At 47.3% G+C, this 26,276-nt stretch overlaps 1 protein-coding gene across 1 annotated transcript in view; it reads right to left on the bottom strand.

The window, feature by feature from the left end:
* Nucleotides 1–26,276, bottom strand: part of Grb10 (growth factor receptor bound protein 10) — a 117,786-nt gene that overhangs the window by 35,154 nt on the left and 56,356 nt on the right. The window contains exons 3-5 of the mRNA XM_045135540.1: nucleotides 18,265–18,484; nucleotides 15,265–15,412; nucleotides 4,094–4,183 (exon numbers count right to left, since the gene is read on the bottom strand). Of these exons, the coding sequence (XP_044991475.1) occupies nucleotides 4,094–4,183; nucleotides 15,265–15,412; nucleotides 18,265–18,449 (423 nt within the window). The 5' untranslated portion in view covers nucleotides 18,450–18,484. The remainder of the gene's footprint in view (nucleotides 1–4,093; nucleotides 4,184–15,264; nucleotides 15,413–18,264; nucleotides 18,485–26,276) is intronic.

Raw genomic sequence — 26,276 nt, 5'->3', positions numbered from 1 at the left:
CACTCACAAGGTCTTCCAAAGCCTCATGCTCTGTCAGAGCATGCGATAGCAACAGGGACAGAGGAACAAAGAAAACCATCGGGGCTCACAGGAGTTAAGAGTAGCAACTGTTTGAGGAATGGACTGTGTCAAATGCTATCAAGGTTTGATTCCACTGACAATGGCCACTGACTTTGCTCAGAGGTCAAAGACAGTTCCTGTAGGCAGTCTGTTTCAGGCAGCTACAGGAACTGAATACCTGGCTTCAGGGGGCTGGGGCAAGACCAAAGAATAAGGAGTGAGGCAGCGAGTGAAAGAGCTGGCGTGCGGAGCTCCGACAAGCAAGGCATACAAGATCCCAGCAGAGCTGCACGGACGTGGCGCGCGCAGTGAAGTGCATCTCAGATGAGACACGGGAAGGCACCCTGGGTACTGATGTGAAGGACTCAGCAGCAGGAAGACTTGAAACAACAATGAGGAAATTGAGATGACCACACACTTGGCATCACTGAGAAGGTAAAAAGGCAGGCAGGGATGGAAGGGCTAGCCTAGGAGACTGCAGACACGTGTTCCCTTGCAGGGTGGGAACAGAGGCAAGAGTGTGTGTGGGTAGACACAGATGGAGGTTCTTTTTGACAGCAGCTCCTAGCTGTTAAACCTGAGGCAAGGGGAGAATGAAGAAGAGGTAAGTCTACTTTTTCTTGGGAGCAATGAATGAACTTAAGAGTGAGAAAAAGTCTTTGGAGGAACAGAAACCAAGGAACAAGGGAGGGGATTTCCCTTTATCCTGTGGATGCATAAAAGCTGTTTATTTCGAATAAATATAGACTGCACATATTCTTTCTCACTTCTCAACAGCTTAACATTTAATTTGTAACATCAATTTTCTTTGCAGTCAAATTCATTATCTTGCATTCCATAATTCCAACTATTGCCTTAGTAAGGAGCTATTTCTAGCTCAGTGGTGTTCCTCTGCATTGAAACCATTGAGCAACTATTGCCAGCATTTACCATAAACAGCTGGGACAGCTCACGAGAGCTGTGTGTGGAGTGTTATCAGACCCGAGGTCTCAGGTGCCCCACGTGCCAGCTGGAGGCAGTAATGCATGAGGTCTCGTGCTCTCGGGGAGCTAAGAGTGTACAGAGGTCAAAGTTCCACAGAGACGGCTACTTTGGGGTCCCACGCTGTAAGTAAGCTTTCACCCTGAGGCAGAGGAAGGCATATCCACGGGGGTAATCCTGCACAGTGAGCCTTGCTGAAGGGCTGCTCTGTGCTCCCATACTCCTGGTCAGAACAAGGAGCTTCTGGAAGCTGCCACAGGGAAATTATCATCCAGGCTGGGATGAGACTTCTTTTTTGCCATGATACCTGAACACCAATTAATCAAGTATTTGCTTTCCTACTTAAGGTGTTTGTGTTTTTATTAACTGATTGATTAGTCAAGCTGGAGTTCCTTTTAGTATATGTGGATTTGTTTCCTAGGGCTGCTGTAACAAAGGGCTACAACCTGGACACAGTTGTGAAGCACAGGTGTCCACACTCAAGATGGCAGCAGGGCCGGTCCGGCCACTGTGGCCTCATCTCACCTGCTTCTGTGAGAATGCGCTTTTCCCACTCAAGTCACACTTTGAGGTACTGGGAGTTAGAACTTTATCATATTAATTCTGGGGAACATGAAAATCCATAACACAATAAACAATATGACCCTGATTTAATTCTTTAGACAAACACTTCAGAACTGTCACAACACAATGAATTAAATAATACGGCCACATTCATCATCTTGTAGCCCTCGAAGGTGGGAGCCCCTCTGTGAACACACGCCAGCGCACAGAGGTCCCCATTCTTAAGCCAGAAGCGCATGGTTTTCATGACAGCAGCTGCGTTTCATCAAAGCCAATCTATCAGCGGTGGTACTAATCACCACGCAAAGCCGAATCCAAGCGGCCTCTCCTGTGTTCAGACACAGCGTCTCGGCAGCCGGGACCACACTGATGACCTCAGTGGCTGAACACTGAGCCCCACCCAAGCTCTGACCACTGCCTCCCAGGCTCCTATGTGCTGGCTGCACTTGGAAGAGCCTGATCGATTCTGGCAGTTTTAGAGGTAAGATTTCAGATTTCAACTTCTGACAAATCTAGACGGACACAACATGAATGGTTGATTCAAGCAGTGGCTAAGACAAATTAAAACAAAAAGCCGCCCATAGAAGCAGAAGTAACATTTATAATAAGGAGAAGGCAGAAGGGCGTACAAGTGCTGGTTTTTTAGATGTCCTCAAAGTACCTGGGACGAAGCTGGCTGCAAGCAGGGTCACATGGTTCCATCAGGGCAGGGCTACATGGGAGCATGTCTGGTTTTTCTCGTCTGCGTGGCCTAAAAATAGCCCACCTATGGCAGTAACTTAGGTTCCTGCAGAAGCCACTGCTTTTAATTCGGGAAATTCCAGATGAAACCACAAAGGAGAGGTGCAGGACTTTCAGGGAGATGTTGGCTGCTCAGGAATAATGAGCCTTTGAGGACAGATTAGCCACACAGGGACAGTGAAATGCAGAGACAAGCTACACACATCAGACATGTCCAGAGACCTACTGGTTTACAATGGAAGCAGATGGATCCTGAGACATGTACCATTTATTACCGACCAGTCTGGCCTGAGAAATAACCGCCATGGCAGCAAACAACATCACAGTCCTCACTGAAGTGGGGGAGCCAGCCCCTCCCACTTTCCTCGGCAAGCTCAACTTCTAGCCACCACCAGGACTCCCCTTTACTCTTGGAGGCTCAGTTTCCTTCTGAGCCTTTCCACCAATACACAACTCAGTTTTCAAAATCCTGCATTTCAAAAATGGCTTCCCAGCAGGGCTCTTGACACGTACTAGAAGTCTTCTTGGAATAGGGCTAAATGTGTTTTCCTTCTCATGGGATTGGTTACACAGGAGTGAAGGAAGTGCTGGGCACACTGGACCAGGTCTCACTGCAAACCTGTCTCTGTGGCTCCCTGCAACTGGCCCTGTCCTCAGCAGACACAGGAGCAGGTGGTACGGTGTGTCTTCCCACTTGGGTACGGGTAGGAGGTGAGCATTACACTGGGGAGCCCAGTGCAGTTCTCAAGGGAGAGCTGTGTGGCTGGCAGTAAGCAGGCGGTCTGTGCTGCGCCCCTGCCACCCCTCTAGCTCGTCACGGACTTGGCTCCAGAGGGGCAGGGAGAGGAGCTGACGAGCTTCTTGGGGCCATCACACCGCCCTCCGAGCTTGTCCTAACTTGCCCTGGCTGCAGCTGGGAAGGCTAGGGGAGCACAGACGCTTCAGGAGGGTCATTTCCGATCTTCCACTTCACAGAAAATGGCCTCTATACATGCAGATTTGTGCGTACTCCCATAGCTTAGGCTCGGTCCAGCTACCCGAGCCCTACAGGCAGGAAGCGCCCCTCGACCTCCCAACCCTCTGAATCCTACTGCACCCCACCACAGCCCCGGCCTCCTGAGGCTGCTGCCAAGATGGGGCTTCAAGTCTTAGTTGTATTCCTTATGACTGTTTACAGAACCACTGCAAACCACTGTGGATGAAGGAAAGTTCTACCCAAGCACATTCAGCAGTTCCAAAGAGGCAGCTGTACTTCGGGTTGAAGACGGTTCAGACTACCTACAATATCTGCCTTGTGCAGGCTCTTGAAGTTTAAGTGGGGAGGCGCTCATCTAATTCTAGCCAGAGGTGTTAATGATGAGGCTGGATGTGCCTTTGAGAAAAATGAACTACATTGTGTGGTATCATAAGCTAACGCAGGCAGGCATTCCTCGCCCATGGATGATGGGTACAGGGAGGGCTCTGTGTGTAAGGCCAGCACCGAGTCTGTCATTCTGGGGCTTTTCAGAAGAATTAGCAAGAGGATGGCCTAGACTACTCCTTCCACAAGTGGGAGATGCCTACAGCCCTCAGACACCGGGAGGCGCTCTGGGTGGGTCTCCCACTGTGGGCGGCACCAGCTCCTCTGGGTAAATGCCACTAGGATTCTTGACTGCCAGGTGACGGCTGCCCATGCCCCTCTGCTTTCAGGTGGTTGCTGCTGAGCACCACAGGGTCCCCAGGGAGGGCAAGGGCGCGGCGAGCTCACCTTGGCCTGTACTTTCGGAGGAGCAGGTCTGGGAACAGGGAGACTTTGGTGGCTTGCTCTGGTGACTTCGGCTTTCTCCGGGTTTGCCTCCTGGGGAAGAACACAAGGAAACGTCTGTGTAGAGCAGCATATTTGGTTTTAAACAGAGATTTTTTTTGTTGTTGCTTTTGGTTTAGCATTTTATTTTGAAATAATTTCAGACTTGCAGAAAATTTTTTAGTCGTACAAAGACTTTCTGTACACACTTCATCTGGCTTCCCCAAATAGTAACATTTGGCCCCACTTACTTGCTTGTATTTCCATTCTCTTCTGTCCACATGGGTCTGCCAGACAGACAGTCCAGTTTTCTTAAAACAAGAACGTTCTCTTATACAACCACAGGGCCATGATCAAAACGGGGAAATGAGCATGGCCCACCCTCTCTAACGTACTGATCCACCTCAGTGAGCAGCATGCAGGGCTACTTTCTTTTCCCAAGACTGAAAGACACAGCCTGTGTACCCTTGCTGCGTCCCAGTGCTTTATGCGGTGATCTCGCCCCTTTAGTCCTAACTCACCCTTTGCATTGCAAACCAGGAGGAACTTCCTAAAGACTGCAAGCCTGCTTGGCATTTTGAACACTTTTAGAGATTCCCCTGCCCTTGTGACCAAGCATTTACAGAGTAGTGTGTGTGGCACCAGCGGCCTGGCTCCCTGGGCCTCCTCTCACACCCTTATTCCACTTTGCTGGATGCTCTCTGCTCTGTGTGGCAGAGTAGGACTTACCTTTCAGCCTATATGGACAGTGTCCCTGCCCACTGGAAGAGAACAGGGCGGCAGCACACTGGCAAGTCTGTGCCGCTGAGTGACCTGGTGTGGCCCGCCTAACTCTGGCCCAAGGATAGAGATGGCAGCACATGCAGCTGGATGAGTGTGAGGGATGCGGAGGAACAGACACTGGGTCCCTTCCAGCTACTGGTCATTAGGATCTCTCCAGGGTGATTCTCCAGACTAAAGGGCATATGGCGGATGTGTGGTCACTTCCATTGCAAATGCCATCATAATCTCCTCCTCCCTCATCCTAGCTTGCTATGGGTACTACATATCCAGAAACAGAGAGGGGGAAATCAGAGGAGTTGTTAAGGTGGCCACAGAACCATGAAGACACAAACCCAACTCCTTGCAAACTGAGGCAGTGAGACCCACTCTTGCTGAGGACAGGCAGGACTGCAAAGTCACGTGGAGTTTCAGGCCTTCCCTTAGTGGAGAGGACACACCGGTGGGGATGGGGTTCATAGGTCCTGGAATTTATTCTGCATTGTATATGTGGTAATCAGAATACTTAAGGGTGCACAGCAATACATATCCTGAGCTAGACAGAATATACTCAACTACAAGAACTGAGAACATGGCAAATGCTACAAGAAGCGTGGTGTAGTATCTCACTTGTAGCTCAGAGACTGGGGTGGCAAGGTATCCAGCCAAGAACAACTAGGCGAGTGCTGAACAAGCCAGTACCTGCCAGTGCAGCTGTCAGCTAGGAAGAGGACTTTACATAAAGACCATTCATGTGAAGAAACATGAGCTACTGGATAAATAAAAATGTATATAACTGCCTATCTATCTTTACAGAAGCCAAATAAAGAGAGGCCCTTTGTCTCTTGCTGCTGTGGTCTGGGTGATAAGCCTAAAAGTCCACATGTTGAAGACTTGCTCCCCATGGCAGTGGCCTCGGAAGGAAGTGGGACCTTTGCCGGGTCCTTCAATCAAGGTTGTGCCCTTGGAGGTGACCTTGGGATACTGATCTCTTCCTCTTTTGTGTTTTATGAAGTGCACAGTTGGGAACAGTCTGTTGGATCACATGCTACTGACACTACGTGATGTGTTTCTTTTGTCAGCATTGCAGAGATATGGGTCTACTTGATCTTGGATTGGAATCTCCAGAACTCTGGATCAAAACAATCCTTTTCTCTTTGTAAGTTAATTGCCTCAGGCATTCTGTTATAGCAATGGTAAGATAACATACTTGCCATTGTTAAAATACTGTTTTGTGACAGCTCAGCAGTCAGAACTGAAAGGTTGTCACATTTATATTTCAAAGTTGAATGAAAAAGAAATAACGTTGCAAGTGTCTCCCTCCAGTATCTATAGCATTCCTGCCATGAGTTTGGTCCCCTTCAGGACTCTGGAGAAACCAGGGACCTTGTGAACAGAAACACTTTCTGACAACAGAGGACAGAGGGATGCAGAGCTCACAAGTGAATCAGAAGATGCCAGGGCACACGGAGGGGCAGGAGCTGCTGCTTTCATGCAGGAGAGGCTGTCTGCTGTGGAATTACAGGGAGAAAAGCACTCTGAGGTGAGGTGAGGGATAAACTACCACCGTCATTTGCATTTCGTTTTCTAGGGAACCAACAAAAAGCTGTCAGCAGAAGACATGTACTTATTAACCTTCCCAAACGAGGTCAACATCTGTGTTCTCTTTCCTAGAAATGTGGACGCTTGCCACAGCAGCTGTGGGAGGATGTTTACCCCACTCCCTCTTCCAAAGGCATTCAAAACACCCTTGTCTGGTGTCCCCCAGGGATCTTTATCATTTTTACATTTGTTATGACTCCAATTATTTTTCCTGGACACTGGCTAAGAGACTGGAGTGAGGGCCTAGGCAAAGAAGGCTGAAAGAAAAGCGAAGGCAGCCATCTTGCTGGGCAGAAGTGGCCTGGTGGGTGGCTGTCCCCAGGCAGGGCTAGGAAAACCTCTCCCGGCAGGCGCGCAGCTGAGAAGCAGAGCGACTCTCAGCCCTGGCAAGTGGTTTTGTACTTTTCTTACTGTACACCCCCCCCCCCACCACGACAGTGAAAGTGCCTGGATTTGACACTTTATAAGAGTGGCAGACATCTCCAGAGCATGGAAAGCCCTCAAACAAGATTCAGGGTCCAAGTCTTCAACTTTGTAAAGTCCTGAAACACTTTATCTGAAACCAAGAAGAACTGACAAAGGACAGACTGGGGAGGGGAGAATCCTTCCCTGGCTGCTCGTGGCCATAAGCAAGTGTCCTCTGCCTGAAATACCTCGGGCTACTTTTTCAGATTTGGGAATATCTGCAAATACATAATGAGGTTTTGAGAATATTTAGGCCCAAGTCTAAAAATAAAACATAGGTTTCAGAAGTAGACTTAATTCATAGCTTGAAGTCATTTTGTATAATAAAGCATTTAAAACAACTTTCATATGGTTATCATTTAATAAGATTTCGTGGTGAGCTATCTTCGACTTGTGGTACCATATCCTGTAACTGCCCTGAAAGTTCTTGAGTTTGGAGCATTTTGGAGTTCAGATCTCTGCATGGGAAATGAAATGTGAAACCTGTACCTCCACCGTGCAGAAGGCTCCATTCTGTGGGTACGGTAAGCTGCTTCTCCACCGGGTGGTTTGTGGGCACCAACGCAACTTTCAACAGGGCACTGCCTGAGCACAGGCATGTAGGCAAGCCAAGCTGCCCTGGGGGCTCTCAGGGAAAGGCTCACTGGCTAGCGATTTCACATTTTCTAAAGAAATTTCAAGTCGAAGCAGCAGTAAGAATTAGCAAATAATTTTTCCACGGAAAAACATTTCTGGTTTCTAGCAGATGAAATGGCCCCTTTTGAAGCCACCAGGGACGAGGGCCAGGCAGTCCTGTGCGCTGACTTTGCAGCAGGACCTCATCAAGTTGGCCCCCATTTTCGGCAGGGCTGACAGGCAAAAGCCAGATGCCCACAGTTTCAACCTCATGTATCTAGGGGTCCTTGGACATAGCGGGGGCTGCAAAGAAAATTCCATGTTAAGATACTCAAATTTATAAAACAGTCCAGAGAAAACTAGTGGTTGGGATTTCACATGAATTTCCTGTCTCTTACTTAGCCAAGCACACACAGCCTGCTCCAAGTCACCACTCCCCACTGTAGCTGCATCATTTCTCCAGAGGCAGACATAGACATGCAGGTGCTGCTGTGGCCAAATGTCAGGGATAATTCTCAGGCTGCAGGGAGCTGAGAGTTTAGCAACTGATTCCTTAAACAGACTTACCCTGGCCTCAGAACCTGCCTGAGGCAGAGGAGTACAGGACGTAGGACACAGGATTCAGTATGAACATCTGTCCTCTCATGGGGGTAGCAGATGGCAAAGACAAAGATGTAGCTAGCAGTGGGGTCTACCAGGCTGGTGTCCATTGTGTTTCTCTGTGGCAGTACTGGGGATTGAACCTAGAGCCTTACTTTTGATAGGTAAGTTACCTACCACCATTGGGAAACATACACCCTCAACCCAAGCTGGTGGTTTCTGCCTGAGTAGTTTGTTGAATTCACATGGCTCTTTCTACAACAATGAAATGTTGTGCCATTTACTGAGGCGTCTGAGCAGCGAGGGTCTGCTAGGGCATCTGGTGTACACAGGTCTTAGATCCAAGCCCTGTTCTTTCAGTGCTTTACTCATGACCTTGGGAAATGGCCTTGCCATTCTGGGGCCTCAGCGGCCTTCTCAGCACACCCTGGTGACCACTCCTACTCCACAAGAGGCAAGAATCAAGTAAGTGCCCCAAAGTGGCACAGTGTTCACTATGGTATTAGCATAGGGTGAGGAGAAACTGCAGCTATGCTTTTTCTCATGTGCTGATCTAACTGCTCCAAGAGACTAGTGTTCAAGTCACTAGCCTTGAGAGACTGTTGTCTGCGGCCTCAGCTCCTCCCACAGACAAAGAAGCTGAAGCTTTCAGCAATGCTCAGAAAGGGGGTGAATATGAGTTAGGGACTTCCAGCCATATCCTAGCTGTGACCTGGAGCTTATCCTCCAGGCTCTAGACCTACCTCTCAGCACAGAGAGGCAGACTACAGGGCAGGCTACCAAGCAGAACCTTTCCTGAGAGATGTAAGTAGTGAGCACAGGAAAAAAGGATAGAGATGCTAGGCAATGACGATTCATTCTTTCTTCTTTCTGTCTATGTATCATTTATTTATTTTAGAGAGAGAGAGAGAGAGAGAGAGAGAATTGGTGCACCAGGGCCTCAGCCACTACAGTGGAACTCCAGACCCTTGTGGTACCTAGTGAGCATGTGTGACCTTGCACTTGCCTCGCCTTTGTGTGTCTGGCTAACGCAGAGTCTGGAGAGTCAAACATGGATCCTTAGGCTTCGCTGACAAGTGCCTTAACCGCTAAGCCATCTCTCCAGCCCAATTTTATTTTTACGATGATGTGATGAGCAGATGTGTCCCTTATAGCAGGAAGTCACGAGTGGCTGTCATGGGATGGCAGCACCTTTTCTGTCCCACCACGGGCTGACAGTGCCCTTTCCGTTCTTGTCCCACCACAACCGAAGGCCTGCTCGGCGCAGCTACAGTGCCTCAGCCAGGGGTCCTCAGGGCTCAGGCTGAATTTCAGCTATGCCCATTTCCTTCTGTCCTCTGATCTCAGAAGGTACCAAAAACTATGACAAACTGCGGTGCTGCGGAGAGTAGGAGAGCGCATGAGCGGTGGGTGAGGGCTCTGAGGAGACAGGAAGTCAGTGAGGCCCAGGAGAAAACTTTTTTCAGGAAAGACTCAGTTATAAACATGACCCGTGACAAGGAGGTAGCATCCTGTCTACATGTCCATCTATAGAACAAACTTCACATGTTGGCCAGATTTAGATTTTCCCACCAAACAGGTCTCACATTGTAGAACATTCATGAAATTGTAGTTAAAGCCTCAAGAGACCCTATTTTTGTCATTAGTAAATTTAGAAACAGAATCCTATGCAAGGGGCTTAATTTAGTCCCAGAAATTTATTTATTTTTTTTAAATAAAGCAAAGAACAATTGATTGGACAATATTCATGCCCCATCAATGATGGGTTACAGTATAAGATTAACTGTGTTTTAACAGTAAATGAAAAAATGTGTTACAAGTCCATAGTGTCACCACATTGGGTGAAAGAAAGGGAAGCCTGGCATTGCCATCAAAGTACCCACTGAGCTCTGCGAACTCAGAAGAGAAGTTCTCATTTGTCTTTTCTTAAGCAGAACTCCTCTTCGAGGCCCTGTCCCTCTCCATGGCTCTGCGGTGACACGTCAGCTCTCTGCTTTCTCAAGAGCACAGTGTTTTCCTTTCAGCCTGGCTTGTGCCAACCATGCCCAGTGTCCCAGGAGGAAGGCAGTATCTCACGTAAGAGTCTCTCTCCTGTGACATTCCAGGGGTGAAAACAAGGAAGAGAGCAAGGTGTAGCAGGGCAGTGAGTCCAACAGCTAGCGCTCCCTGCAGTACACGTGTGTGTGGGGGGGACTACTTACTCATTATCTGGGGTCTCTGCACCCGTGGGGCACATGCTACAGACCTGCCCCCCTCCCCCCCAGCCATCCCTATAATCATTTCGGTAGTGCTGGCCAGGAAGATGTAGGCCGGGCCCAGTTTGTGAGCTTCTGTCAGGCCTAAAACGTGTGCCCAATCTCTGTGGGCAGATTCCACATGCCTCTCTAGTGTATGTTCCTGGTTGGCACTGACCGTACACACAACGGGCACTCAGGGCTGCTGTCGGATAAACACAGGGTTTACCAGGGCAGTGCTTACTGAGCTCTGGGCAGATGAATGAGAGACAAAGACAACTTTGGAGGGTCGCACAGGAATGAGGACCCATAGAGTCTAGCCCATCAAGGCATAGAAAGCAAGGAACCTGTCACAAGCAGACCACTAGGTGGTGGCTGACTCTGCTTCTGCCACACCTGGTATAACCTGGACCCCGAGTGCAGTCTCATGGCTTGGAAGCGTTCGCTGTAGGCTAGGTTAGGGATGCAGCGCAGCGGGCAGGGCGTCGGCCTGGCTAGCGCGCACGAAGCCCTCAGTTCGATTGCCGGCGCCGCATGCACTGGCCGTGAGAGTGCGTGCCTGTAACCCTCGCACTGGAAGGCGAAGGCAGGAGGGCCCCAAGTTCAGGGTCACCCTCAACTACACACCAAGTACAAGGCTAGCCTTGGACACATGGGACCCTCTTGAAGGAAAGAAAGGGGGGAGGAAGGAAGGAAGAATGAAAGGAAGGAAGGGAGGGAAAAAAAATAAAGAAATTCTTTGCAGTAACAATCATCCTAATCAATAGTTTGGCTTCTTCAAATGAGTTATAAACAGTCAAAACACCTTACTACTTTTACCACAAAAATTCAGTATCCTGATAGTAACTGAATTTTTCTACCTTCTAGAAGGAAAAAGAAAAAAATAAAAAAACCAAAAAACTTTAGCACTCAGAAAAGTATCTCAGGCATTTTTATGTTTGCTAAATAAGATGAAACTAAACTTTAGATCACTAAATAAAATTAAATGCTATCAGACTACACTGACTTTCATAGAAGTTGAAGTTGTACCTTCACAGAAGCCTCACTCATGCTTTAAAAATAACCAAGTGGACTTGCTGACAGGCTCTGTGTGCGATCACACTGTTACTATTTCTACGCTCGCTCCTGGGGCAGAAGGGACTTTCCTCTAATACTACATTCAGACAGTCTAACCTCTGTGTGCTCAGGCTCAGCACGGAGGGATTCAACCGACTGCGGATGGAAAACTATTTTAGAAACCTGCATGTTACACAGTATTCACATTGTGTAAGAGACTGTAAGTCATCTAGAGATGACACGGGGCGTGGGGGGTGTGCAGATTCTATGCAAATACTGTGCCCTTGGATGTCAGAAGCTCGAGCTTTCTCCCCTCCACCCCACACCATGAATGAATGGTCTGTGTGTTCTCCCTCAGAGGCTGGCAAAGCCAGAAGACAGCTTTACAGAAATGCAGCATTGGTACATTCTGGTGTATAAATACTACTGAGTGAACTACGCTTTGTGTGAACATTCATAAAATACAAAAACCAAAGCAACCCCAGAAGCCCAAGTCCAAGGCAGGCAGCCTTAACCCTTCTCACCCTGGTCCTGACTGTGACCAGAGCACCAGGCAGGACTGAGTAAGCATCACAGGCCCTGGCACTGGAAACGGGAGGTACCCCAACAAAAACCTGTCCTGCCAGGCTGCTGAGCCTCCAGCACTCTGAACAAAGCTGGACTCAGGACACTGGTGGTGCAGGGAAGGTAACAAGCCCGAGTGGACTGGAGAGGACAGGCCTGACCGCCTAAGGTCCCCAGCAGGAGCCCAAGCCAGAGGACAAAGGAGCAGGAGGCGGAGGGAAAAGGGGCCAGGCTGGAAGGAGCAAGGAAGCCTCTGGCGGGTGCTGTGCCAGTATGTGATCTCTGATTGGAAACTATCCCGCTTGGTCAGTTTCCGTGTCCCCAAACCGGAGGGTAAGAGATGCTAGAACATGGGCCCAGGTGAGCCACAAGGGCACCCACAACATAGCATGATATGGGCATCAAGCTGGGGTGGAGTCATCATGGAAGGACTTGCAGAACCGGCTTGGGGCTGCTTTGCTGTCTGGGACCCCTAAGGAGATGCATGGCAGTGACAAGACTTCCCAGTCCTTCCAGGAAGAAGGACAGCTTCTTTCTACAAATCACAATTACCTCCTAACCACTGCCTGCGCCCTCCTGCCTCTATCTTGGGTAGCTCCTGGTCTCTGCACTGCAATGCTCATACAGTAGCTGGCTTCCTAGGTGCAGGGTCTGCCAACGAGCCAGCACCGTGTGGGGCTCAGGGCGATAGCTGAATGCAACAGGGTGGAGGGAGACAACGGCACCCAACAAGCTACCGGCAGGAGCGGGCTGAGGGCTTTTCTCTCCCCACCCCTGCAGAATGTCTCCTCCTCTGGCCACAGAGTCCTGGGGCCACAAGCATCTGTAGGTTACTGAGATCATGGCTGGCCTCGTGCACGTCTGCTAAGGAGCTGGGCTAGTGCCGCGGGGGAAACCGAGCCTCGTGTCAGCCTACAGACATGGTGAAAGTGAACGCGGCTCAGCTCCCCGATGCCAGAACTGCATTCTGTGCCGCTGGAGGAAGGGTGAGTCACGGCAGCTGGCTCAGGGGCCGTCCCACAGGGGCAGTGTCCACCCACGTACAGTGGCACACTGGCTTACATTCTCTTCCTCCTGAGAGGTTCACATCACAGCAGGCCCTCTCCATAGCTGGGGTTCAGCACCCACGCCCGACCATTCCTGACCCATTTAAGCAGCCACCAAGGAACCACTTGGATGGGAAACTGAGGGAGATGTGGAAGAAAAAAACTACTAACTTGCCTAAACAGGACTTTAGAATGTTTTGTGTATAAAGCCTTTGGTTAGAATTATTTTTCTTTTCACAAAGTTATTTTCCAGTCACTGGCTTGTCCTCAGTTACCTCCCAAAGACCCAAAGAGCTCTGCGCTGCCTTCTTTCCCAAGGGTTCTTCCTAGCACTTTATGCTGGCAGACACATTAGGGATACTACTTACTCACTTATTACTTTTGTATTGCTTCAGAGCTGTTCACTGGACCCTGCTCCCAATGCTGTGTTCTTTGAAAAGATAAACAAGAGCCAAGTCCCCTTTCTCTCAGCAAACAAACCCAAACACCTTCCTCTAAACCCTCTCCTACCAAGATCCCAGGCACAAAAGCCCAGTAGGCAGCCACAGGTGGCGTAGCACTCACACCCAATAGAAACCAGGAAACCCACTTTGCACACATCAAGTCAGAAGCAAACACAGAAGAGGAATGCCTTCTCACCCAGGCTGCAAACAAGAGCCGCAGGGACAATGGCTTCCCACAGTAGTGCTAGGAGAAACACCCTTCTCGCTGGTGTTGGTTCCAGTTGGCTTACAAATCTGGACAACCCAAGGGGTGGAGGCTAGTCTCCCAGTCATGAGGACAGCCAGATAACCCTCTTGTGGTTATTTTAGGACGGGAAGCTTGTAAACAACCTTACAGCACATCCACAGACAACTCAACTGGATCCTTACTTGAAGCAGAAGGACACCAGAGGTAGATGGCTCAAGTGCACTGTGGGCATGTGACGGAGTGTGGAAGCTGGGCCAGCGCTGGCTCCACAAGGAACACTGACCTCATCTTCCAACTCTGACAGTGCTGTAATGCAGGCAGCTTGGGAAGCATGTCCGATGAGAGCAGTGTTTGAAAGCGAGGGGAGCTTAGAGAAGAGTTCTACCTCCCCAAAACTTGACACAGGCACAGCACAGACGCACTCGTAGAGAATGGGGCTTCCTGGCTCCCAGGAGAGAGAACAGCACAGACGCACTCGTAGAGAATGGGGCTACCTGGCTCCCAGGAGAGAGAACAGCACAGATGCACTCGTAGAGAATGGGGCTACCTGGCTCCCAGGAGAGAGAACAGCAGAGTGGGCATGTGTGGGGAAGAGGAACGAATCTAGTGACAAGGCCCAGAATCTTCTAAATTGTACTTGTTTGAAAGAAGAAAGTCATGGTTTCAGGAAGCTAGGCTCTAGTCCTGAATACAGGTCACACACAGCTCTGCTTTTTACAGCATCCTCAGTTTCCTTCACAGCTGAGGAGAGATGTGGCATCTACACTCAACTCATAAGGTGGCTTGCGGGATAAATGAACATAGTAATCAAATGTATGAGCCACCAGATCAGAGCCTCGCATACAGATCCTTTAACACATAGCAGATGTCACTGTTACTATTCTAATCATCACCACCCCCCAATCACACTGCACCCAGACTAGGTTCCCTGAAAAAAGCCTTGGGCCACTCTGTTCCCAGCCTGGTACCCAGAGGAAAGGTTTCTCTGGCATTGTCTCTGATACACCTGCCTGGCTGGCACTGGGTCCTTTGCTTACATGGGGATAATACCTGCTTCACAGCACTACTTAGAGAAGAAACTGTAAGTCCAAAAAGAGTTGCTGTCACTTCCTGTGTCAAGTGGATATTCTTCTATCCTGAGCAAGTCACATTCAACGTCAAGACCACCAGATGGAAACTCTTCATGCTGACAATCAGGTGCCACTCAAGCCAGCCCCACGTGCTCATGCCCAAAATGGCAGGGTAATGAGGATGACCTGGCATCCGCAATTTCTTTGAAAGAACTAAAATTCACCTCCAAGTGTCAAGCCATTATTTTTTTTTTTTATACAACCATAGTTAGGAGATTCCCTCTAACTTACTAAGGAGGATTTGGGGCAATAAAATAAAAGGTCTCATTAAATCATTAAGTAGCCACAGGAAAAGAATTCACAGGAAAGAGCTCATAAATCCCCTTTCTACCCGCAGTAAAGAGCCCTCAGCGTTCAGACTGGGGCCTACTCACCTGCTTGGCGGGAGCCTGGCTCTGGCTTGGAGGTAAGGAGCCTGGAGGGAGCACAGGAGGGCTCCCAGGGCCGCAGAGCTCAGGAAACGGGTTGGGGATGGCCGGCAGAGATGAAGTTTTTAACTGCTGGTCTTCCTCCTGAAGCCGTCTGCAAGGAATGGGTCAAGTACTGGTTAAAATCTCATTCCCGACAAACCCCATCATTGCTATTTTGAGATCTATGCCTCGAAGAACTAGAAGGGTTTCTGTTGACACTATCGTACCTATATTCATAACAGTATTATTCCTAATAGCCGCAAAATGGGCCATGAATGAGCTGAAAGCAGCATGTGGCACATGGTGAAGCATCACACAGCCCTCACAGAAGGGAGCTACCCAAAACAGGAAGAAATGTCGGGACATGCTATCACACATGCATCTTGGGGAGATTATGTTGACAGAAAGAATCCAGTAACAAAAGGACACATACGAGAAGACGCCAATTACATGAGGCTCATAAAGTAGCAGCACTCAGGGGCTGAGAAGGGAGAGATATACACAGCTGCTGTTTAGTGGGTGCAGAGTTTCTGTTTTATAAGATGAGTAAGTTCTGAAGACGGCGTCATTTTTGAGCGTACAATAGCACTTTAAAATGGCTAATATGGTAAGTATTATGTTCATTTTACTATGATTAAAAGAAAAGACGCCATTGGTAGATGCAAAGAACATTAATTCCTTGCTTCCTAAATACTCTGTGGGATGGTAGAGTCACAGCTTTGAGACCTCGTGCCCACTCGCACCTCCAACCATGCTCCACACACACATTGGCATTCATTCGGTGAACATGTGGTATGTGAAAAGATTGAGAATAAGAGCATTTACTTAGGAACAGGGACTTCTCAGTGCCCTTGAGATGAACATTATCTATCTGAATGAAAATCCTACAAGAAGCTTCCTGTGTTATTAAAATGGTAGAATAAATGCTTATTTGCTCAGGAAGTAGTTGGGAATAAAAGCTTCATGTGTCTGTCTTCCTACAGCACTACGCTCAGAAACACTGCACAGATTCAAAACTCCTCTGCCCTTTTTGGCAGTTTTCCAGGGCCACCCCACCCTCCTTAAAAAATGCAAAGCTTACTTGTCATGCAACTAGGTGAGTTGCATAGGATGGTGAATCCATTGTAATTATGAAAACAGAGAAATCAAGTTCAAAGCCAAAGCCAAAATGATGCAAAGTGCTTTTCTTCCCTATAGAGTCCTGCAGGTGACTTCCTGACCACACCTCCTAAGCTTTCCTGGTGGCACGCCTCTGCCCATCCCCGGTGAGAGGGGGCAAGGCCAGTGCATGGACACCCCTTCCAGGAGAGGAGAGGCTTGGACCCCTCCTCTCTGCTTGGAAATCCTGCTTAGTAATCCCTTTGTGTACATTATCTTAAAAAATTTTTTTGACTATTTTCTACAATCTGATAAGATCAATGGTCCATTACCTTTCCTGTAAGAGATGCCATTAGATAATTCATCCTCTAACCAATTTCTGTCTTTACCAACTCACCTTTGACGTTAAAGCAAGATCTGTCTAGGCACTCTGTGTGGACCAGGAAATGACATGCTGGTTTAAGACAACAGCTCTCCCGTGGCATGAAGAAAATTAATATTGTGAAATATAAGAAAGCTTTTCCTATAATTGCTTGCCAATGTTCCAGAAAGTTTATTCATTTATTTATTTTTCCTGTTAACAAATACTGCTTTTCCATAATAACTTCAGCTTCAGTAGGGCAGCCAAGGAAGATGTGACCACTGTCATATAGGACAAGGCAATACGGTCAAGGATGGCTTCCAGCATTTTCCAGCCAAAAGCCTCCCCAATGATTTAACCCAAATAGCATTTTTTCAACTTTGACTAGAGAACAAGATATGAATGTTCTGATATTCTAATTGCTCACAAAAGCTTCCCTCTTTATTAGGATGGCTGTGTGTGTGTGTGTGTGTGTGTGTGTGTGTGTACACGTGCCATGGCACACATGTAGCAGTCAAAAGCCAAGCGCAGGTGTTGGGTCCTCTCTTTCAATCCTGTATGAGACAGGGTCTTTCTTGTCACTTTAGCCACTAGGAGGCCAGGCTATCTGGCTTGGAGGCTCTGGGATTCTCCGGACTTCCTCCCACGGCCCTGAGCACAGTGAGGCTACGATGGATGTCACTTTGCATTTGGCTTTACTTGGGTGCTGGCAATCTGAACTCTGAGCAGCCTTGTACAGCAAGGGCCTTTAACTCTACTGAGCAATTGCCTCAGTTTTCTTAGATATGCCTAAAGCGTAACTAAAGGATATTACACAAAGATGGAAAAACAAAAGGCTATGTTAAAAAGACCCACAATTAAAGGATATGCACCACCCCTCCCCGCAACTAGTCATAAAGGAAAAATGCCCGTGGAGAGGGCTGAGCTTTGGGGTGTCAGGGGTAGTGGCAGAAATACCTCAGCCTGGGCAGTGAAGACAGCTGTGTTCCCAAACCTTTGCCAGGCTTATGTGCACCCAGGAACAGTCTCCAGTCCCTCCTCTCACCTGAGCCCTCCTTCTGCTCCACAGATCAGTCTGATGACGTCCGCAGTGGGCCAGTAGTCACCCAGCATGTCATTTGCTTCACCTGACCTCATCTCTACACACTGTGTTACCTCACAGCCTCAAAGAGGAAGGGTGAGGACTGTATATTCTGAGACACTCACTTGACTTTCATTACAGCCTACTGTTATAGTTGCTCTACTCCACTGTCGAGTTATTGCTGTAGAACTCTTACTTTATATGATTGTAAGCCAAATTTCCCTACAGGACTGTCTATGGAGGGCAAACCACAGCAGACAGAGAACCTGGCTCTAAACCCAGCTTCAGGTACCCACTGGACAGGACAACAGCTGTATCTGTCATTAAGAGGTGCTCAGCTACTACTGGACCTGGTGGTCACTGCACATCACCATCTACCGGACCGCGAGCAGTGTCTCAGCAGACCCTCAGGCCCTGGGCTCACCTGACGGCGAGGATGTGCACAGGCTGGGAGCGCTGCACCTTCTGCCTGGGGGAGGCCTGCGGCTGCGCGGGCCGGGCACTGCTTGCTTCAGGCTGGCTGCTGGCGTGTTGGCCATTCTGCAGGAGGGGTTCTGTGTCGGACTGCATGCTGCACGCTGAGTAAAGGCTCTCTAGAGATTCGTTCATATCATTCACCAGCGTCTCTAGATCCAAATCATCCTCTGGAGAAGAGGCAAGAACAGAAAGAAATGTTAGCCGTGGTGAGAGGGCCCACCCACATGTGTATCGTCACATGATCAGACCCCCAAACTGAACAATATTTTAAAACACTACAATGGGAAGGGGTATAATTCAAGAGTATTTTCAAGAGTGCAAGTCCACTGTGTTTACTCATAACTGCTGATGTTCTAGAGGCAGGCAACAGTCATGGTTCACACATACTTCTCCACACCTACTGGCCTCCTCCCTAGTGCTATTAGGGTAGCCACATAGCCATGGCTATCAGCATGACACCCCTGCCTGGACTTTGCTACCTGGATCCTAGGAGAACAGTGACCAAGATTAGGCCAACCAGGCCCTCCCTCCCTCCCTTGGAATGCTGAAAGTCCAACAAGGAGCAGCAGTCTATCTGCAGCCCTGGCAACATCCTGGGCCCTGTGCGGCTACAGGGTGGCATAACCATGGCATGTGTTAAAACCCATGCTCATGGATTTCCCAGCCCCACTCTTAGCTCCTGAGTAGCCAGAGATCTCACTGAAGCCAACTTCATGGTAGAGGGCATGTAGCAAACAGAGAGAGAAGCCAGGATGGTGCCTTAAAGACTTGCAGGACATGCACAGAAAGAAGACTGACAGTCTCTTCACTTGTCAACAGGCTAGGTCACAGCACCCAGTTCTTAGTGAAACATCAGACCAGATGTTTTAAAGATGTTACTTAGACTGATGTAGCTCATCCATTTGGGTGAATAGAAAAAGATGTATCCCAGGGAGGAAGAGAGCACTCTGCCTCAAGACATGATTTTCATTCCCTCTTGGGTCCCCTGGAAGACTATGATGGGCAAAGGTCTTAACAGCAGCTACACCAAACCATGGTTTTGCCACCTGCAGCCACACTGGGCCCAGGCTGGTGCCAGGGCTAGGCACGCTCTGCTGCTCCTGGCATCCCAAGGGAAGGAGAGTCTGGCTGCCATGCAGAATTGGGAAAACCAGCCTTCACAGTCTTATGAGCCAATTCTAAATTATATTTCTGTATATCCCACTTGTTCTGTTTCTCTGGAAAACTTTGACAAACACAGAGACCCAGGGTTTGCTTCAGCACATGCAGAGCTAGGTGAGACTGGGGATGGGGAGGAAGGATCAGGTCACACAATAAGCCTCATCTTTTGCTTCTTTGTTTTCTTTTTATTTAACATTTAATATTTTATTCTTATTTATTTGAGAAAGAAAGAGAGAATGGGCATGCCAGGGCCTACAGCCACTGCAAACCAACTCCAGATGCATGCACCCCTTTGTGCATCTGGCTTACGTGGGTCCTGGGGAATTGAACCAAGGTCCTTTGGCTTTAAAGGCAAACACCTTAACTGCTAAGCCATCCTTCTAGCCCATCTTTTGCTTCTTTGAGGCCTCGAGGGAAGACCTACCCTCAAAATCATCCTACACCCTACAATTGTCTTGTTGAAGTCAATGAACTTGTTCTAGTCTGAGTTTTCAGTATTTGTAATTCAATATAGTCAACAATACTGGCTTCTCTCCCTCCTCTATATTTTAGAAATGTCACTTTTTCATAATAAGACAAATAATGATCTCAGCTCCCGGTATCATATTGATCTACAAGTCACAAATTCATCATCTGATGTGTTTCCACCAATAGCCAGAGTGACAACCTCCCAGTCTATGGGGGTAACAAGTCACAGACTCTTAGACCCTCACCCTATTAGAGGCCATAGGATCCTAATAACATAGAAAAGGTACTTGTGAACTTGCCTATTCCCCAGTGTAACAGTTACCTCATCACTGCTGGGACAAAACACTTGACCTGAAGCAGCTCGGGGAAGGAATGGGTTTAAGCTCAGTTTCGACAATTCATGGCACCGTGGGACAGCACAGCAGTAAGAGACAGCTGGCACCCCAGCTCATCAGCGGGCACGAATGTGTAAGCCATGAATACTCAATGGGGCTCGACTAACAAACCTCAAGGTCCACTCCCCCACAAAAAAACAGACATCTCCCAAGGCTCCATCTCCCCAAAACTCAGCCACCTGGGGTCAAGAATGAGGCTGAATCACAAGCATTTTGAGGCTGTGAGGGACATGTTACGTTTAAACACTTGCCTGATCCTGTAAGCTTTAGGGCCAGAACAAACTTGGGCTTTCGGTTCTCAGTTTCTTCATGGGATTCAAACATGGATTAGCATGTTAGTATCCACTTCTTTGTAGACTGTGAGAACTAAGGTATGATCTGCTTGACATAGAGTAAAGAGCTCTTTCTCCTCTGTTCCTCTCAAAACGCAAAGTGGGCAAAGCTGATAGCCAAGCAGCTGAGGAAACAGGTCCAGAGGAGCTGACTCGTCCAAGATCACATAACCACACACCACCCCAAATCTGCAAACAAGGGCAGCCACTCACTTAACAAGGCATGTGTATGACAAATGGGCTCAAAGATCTTTCTAGAATACTTAGCCCTCCCTGCCTCTCCTCAGTCTCAGATGGCAGGCTCATCAGTGGGAGAGTATCTTTCTAGCATGTATAAGGTTCTGAGTTTGATTTCCTAACACTGATAACAATGTCTGGGGTGGACTTTCTTTGGCTCTTTTTGTTTCTACAAACTATAGTATGATAACAAAGACAAAAACCTGCCTGGAGCATGCCTACACCAGAGGTGCAAGAAGTGGAAGGGAACAGCCAGTGCATGCCAGTCAGTGGCACCTGGGCATTTGTGGTGGGCGAGGGAGGAAGTCAGAAACATTTGTGGGAAAATTTGCCCAGTACTAGAGGAGCCTCAAATCCACCTTTGTTGGTCCTCACTCTCCAAGCCATGATGTTGAAGAAGGCTCTGATGGAAGGCTAATGGAAGTGACCAATGGTGTATTTAGGCAGGCCACACCTAAGGTCATAAGGAGGGGAGAGGCAGTGAGTGGTTTGCTGAAATAGCAGTGATGAGTTGTACAATGTCTGGATATCTGGCCAGTAGAGTTTCTGCTGGAATGAGGAAGAGGCCATATGAGAGGCACTGAACGGGAAAGGAGTTGACAGGGTCTGAGAAAAACCCAGATACCAAGATGGACCCAAAGATTTAGATTGTCACAGAATATCTAGAGCCTATGTAGGGAGATTGGATGGAGAAGGAAGAGGATGATCCTAGCTCTGGTTCCAAGTGGTCAGTTACCAATTCTGTAGCCAGATAGTAACAGGACAAAAGTGCTGAATTAATAATTAATAAATAACAAATAGTCAATATGTAACAAAGGAGGACACAGGGCCAGCAGGCAAAGTACTTGTACACAGTCAGGGGACACGCAGACAGGCTGGCCTACAGAAAACTAAGACCTCAGTGAGAGGCAGTGTGGGCACACCTGACCCAAGTGTCTTTTAGAGAAATCCTCTCCTGGATGCTGTTGAGGCAATACTCAGCCAATGTACAAGTGAAGAAAAGTGCTGTTCAGGGTCTGGACCATTAATAAAAAGGCTGGTAAGAAAAGTTTATGCTAGAATTCCAGTTCTAGAATGTACGCCTCCTGAATACCAAGCATCTGTGCTCACACTTAGCTGACATGCTAACAGTGGCTTAAACTACATTCTGTAAAGCAATTAGGTACACACAACACCCTTAACTCACCACATTAGCAGCTCCATATTTCCACCTTAATGGGCCATTTAGGAATCAATAGTGATTGAGACACAAAGTTCACTGTAACGACCCAGTCAGCCTAAGCTGCTCAGGACAGCTTGCAGAGGGAATGCTGAGAACCCAGTGGCACTTCACGCAGGTCTGCGGTGTAAGTGTTCGGTAGGAGAGATGGGGGCAGAATACAGAGGTCCATTTCTACTGCTCTCGTTCTGCTGTTCTTAGGTTCTGAGAATAAAATGGCTTCGTCTACTGTGGCAGGTTTTTATCTGTAGCTATTTTTCCCAGGACTTTTCTAACAGCCCTTGGCTGTGCCGACCCCTGGTGGCAGCCCTGGTCCTTTTGCTCCAGTGTCTTTTCTCACTCAGTCAGGTGATCACTGGGTTATCCCTCTGCAATTAGGTTGAATACAAGGGAATTCTGATACAACACAAAATAAACAATAGGCAAGTAGGTGCTAGAATAGAAAGAGGTGACCTTCCTGTCCCCTAAGGCTGAGAAATTCCATAGCACCACTCCGCTAGAAAATACTTAATCAGGTCTTTTAAAAAATGGTACTTTTAATTTATTCTTTTTGTTTTTTAAACTCTTCACTGATAATTCTCACCAGGCATAGTAACAGTAGCACATGCATTTAATCTAAGCACTAGAGAGGATGGGGTAGGAGGATTACCATGGGTTCAAGGCCAGCCTATACTACAGGAGTGAGTTCTAGGTCAGCCTGAGACCTTGCCTCAGGGGAAAAAAAGAATTCTCATACAAGGACATAATGCATGTTGATCACAATCCCTTTTTACTTTCTTTGTTTCCTCCTCTTCCTCTTCTCTCTTTTACTGGACCCCTCCCCTCTGTCTTTCCCACTAGTCCTTTTGATGTCTTCTCTTATTCCTTCTTCAAACGTCTGTGATGACATGTTGATGGGCCCAGTTATGCAGGCAAACACTCTGAGATCCTTAATTCAAAAGCTTTAATCAGGTTTCTGGTTTTTTTTTTTTTTTTTTTTTTTTTTTTTTTTTTTTGTTGTTGTTTGTTTTTTTCATTTTTTTGAGGCAGGTCTCACCATAGCCCAGGCTGACCTGAAACTCATTCTGTACTCTAGGCTGGTCTCGAAATCATGGAGATCCTCCTACCTCAGCCTCCAGAGTGCTGGGATTAAGTGTGTGAGCCACAACTCCTGGCTAATAATATTTCTTTTAAACAACACTAAGTTAATGTAGTAGCATTCATTTATCAGGTTAGAATTTTCACTTTTTGAATCCAGCCACCTTATTCAGATGCATCAATCTTTCAGTAGCCATTAGAACAAAAATAAAATCCTTAAAGATTCTAAAATAACTTCTGCTGTAATCAAACTTAAAATGTCCTATGAGGGCAGATAGCATTTTATTTGTTCAGACTAAAAAATATATATCACCATGGTTATCTAGATGTATCTGAACTTCTTTAAATTTTCATGTGGAACAAGAATTTTATCTCCTAGACAGGTTTTAAATAGCTGACTATGGACAAGATACATCTTCATAATCTATAGTTTCTTTAGATACTAGAGAAGAACACCCCTGAAGTCACATTCAGCGCTTGCGGACATGGCAAAGGCTTACACTGTCTGCTGACTGCTCTCGGTGATGATCCTGCTTCTCTCCCATGCATGCAGATGACTGCCAGCTAGCAGAAGTGGGAAAACCACACAAACTGATGCTTCTAGAAACCAGTGTTCTGATAGTCAACTCAACGTTGACCTGGAGAGAAAGTACTACCATTAGGCTGCCCCTCTGCAAGGAATACTAGGAAAAGAACATGGCTTCACATAGGAAGCATCTCATCAGATGGGTTTGTTAGAAGTCACTTACTGTCAAAACATGGTCAAAAACATGGCTGCCAGTCAAGCTCTCAAATACGTATTTTCCTTCCTTAACTAGTCCAGCCCCAAATGGGCCATAAACTGAAGCAAATATTTGCACAGATTATTGGATCTCAAATTCTCATCTCTTCTTGCTTGAAGCCATTAGCAAATTGAGGCTGGTTTCATTTGAAAATAAGATATAAATTCAGCTATACTGATTCTCATTTAACTCATAAACCATGGCTAGTGTGTACCTCTCCTAAGCCAGGTGAGATGAGCCGGACAGGAAACGTCCAGAGGGAGGAGATGAATTAGAGGAGGGAGGGTTCAGCAGGCGGGCCCACCTTAGCTCTTTAACGAGTAATGCATTGCTTAGTTTACAGCACCATCTAGTGTCTTCTTTATGTGAACTAGAGATTAAAGATGGCCTTGGATTTTCTTCACTCCATTGCTTTGGCCTCTTGTAAAGGTATCATTTTCTTTATGTGTTTAGGATACACCCACGATGGTGGTCCTTTCTGCCCAAGTTCACATAAGTCACCAGGAATATGTAGTGCCTTCCCTGTTTGCTCACGCATCACTCTCCCTCCAGATTTTACACAGAACACACGCCTGTTACGAAATGAACGGTTGTAGGCAGGCATGGGTGTCCCGTATGATTAAGTGACTGAATCACTCTGAAGAAACAAAAGTCTTTGACCTGAAAAGCTTCTGACACAGGTGCAAAGGTCAAAGTTCCTGACACACCTATGTGGGAAAGAACTGAGAGCCTGACTGTGAAAGTGTTCAAGTTCACATCTGCTCTCAGCAAGCTATTTCTATTTTCAACCTTTCACCAATTACAAGTGTGGCAGATATCACGTGTTATGCTACTGAAATGGTCTGCACAACATCTGCCTCTTCGTCTTGTGTCCTCTAGTCACATGCATTTCAAGTTTCAGTGTTTAGAGTTCGTGCACGTACGAATAAGAAAATCAAGTGCTAGACTACTAGAATTTTGTTCTCTACTGTCATACAGGATATTTAAATGCTATTCATCATAATGAAAACAAATAATCTATTCACAACTCTAAATACAACTTCCAAACTGTATAAATACTTTCAATAAAAGAAAATGGAATTAATGCTTTATTTGGGTAGTGCCTATAGGCGGACAGGAAATATAAACTCAGTAATTAGTATGTGTAATTCATGCATGCAAGCACTCAGACACAGAATGTGTATCGATAATGCCTGAATTTTCAGTGTTTCTTCTAAACTGCCTTTCCTAGCCGGGGTGACGATGGCACGCCCTCTTCTCGCGGACCCCACTTCTTATCTCCAGTCCCCACTGAGCGAGAGCGTGCGGGTCAACAAGTGAAGATCTGACCATCTGTGAGAATCAGGTGCATATTGTGGTTTGTCTGTTGCACTGTGACCATATACATTTGCCAATTTGCTAAAGGGGGATACCATCTTCCCTCTGCTGGAGTCACTCCCCCCAGCCCCCAGCTGCAGTCAGCTTTTCCCTTCCTTCCCTCTTTTCCCACTCTAGCATTAATGACTTCTGGGCTAAAGAATCAAGTGGGGTAACAGTTTGACTCAGAACACTTGAGCTAACCATCCTATCTGAATGCCTTTGGAACCAATGGCTCTGGCCCAAGGCGAGACAGGAATCACAACCCTTGTGTACCTTCAGCAGGAGGAAGACCATAAAGTCTGAGAAAATTTCTGGTCTCTTCATTTTTATCCTAAATCAATGCTATCATTTTCCCAAGTCTTGAGGCCTATGCAGGAAAAATCATTGTGTCCCCGCATGCAGGGTCAAAGGTATGGCATACATTTGGTCTTACTGCTTAAGTGTGTGAAACATTTAGTGACTTACAAAAGGATAACTGTGACTAGTACCTCAACAAAGAGGTGAGTCCCATGCTTTCTTTTCTAAGCTTCTCCTGCTTCCAGTAACATTTTATATACAGTTAAGAATCAATGTATGATGGGCTGGAGAGATGGCTTAGTGGTGAAGCGCTTGCCTGTGAAGCCTAAGGACCCCGGTTCGAGGCTCGATTCCCCAGGACCCACATAACCAGATGCACAAGGGGGTGCACACGTCTGGAGTTCGTTTGCAGTGGCTGGAGGCCCTGGTGCGCCCATTCTCTCTCTCTCTATCTTCTTCTTTCTTTCTCTATAGCTCTCAAATAAATAAATAAAAACAAAAAAAAATTTAAAAAAAGAATCAATGTATGAGCTGTTGTGTCTATGCTTCTTGATTTGCCATTTTATAGCAATGGTTTTAAAAAACCTCAAAACGGAAAAGAATTTTATTTGGAAATTGTACTTGAATGTAAA

Source organism: Jaculus jaculus, chromosome 16 (genome assembly GCF_020740685.1).
Source record: "Jaculus jaculus isolate mJacJac1 chromosome 16, mJacJac1.mat.Y.cur, whole genome shotgun sequence".
Taxonomy (NCBI): Eukaryota; Metazoa; Chordata; class Mammalia; order Rodentia; family Dipodidae; genus Jaculus; species Jaculus jaculus.
The sequence above is the reverse complement of the archived record's forward strand: the minus strand, read 5'-3'. Positions and strand labels throughout refer to the sequence as shown.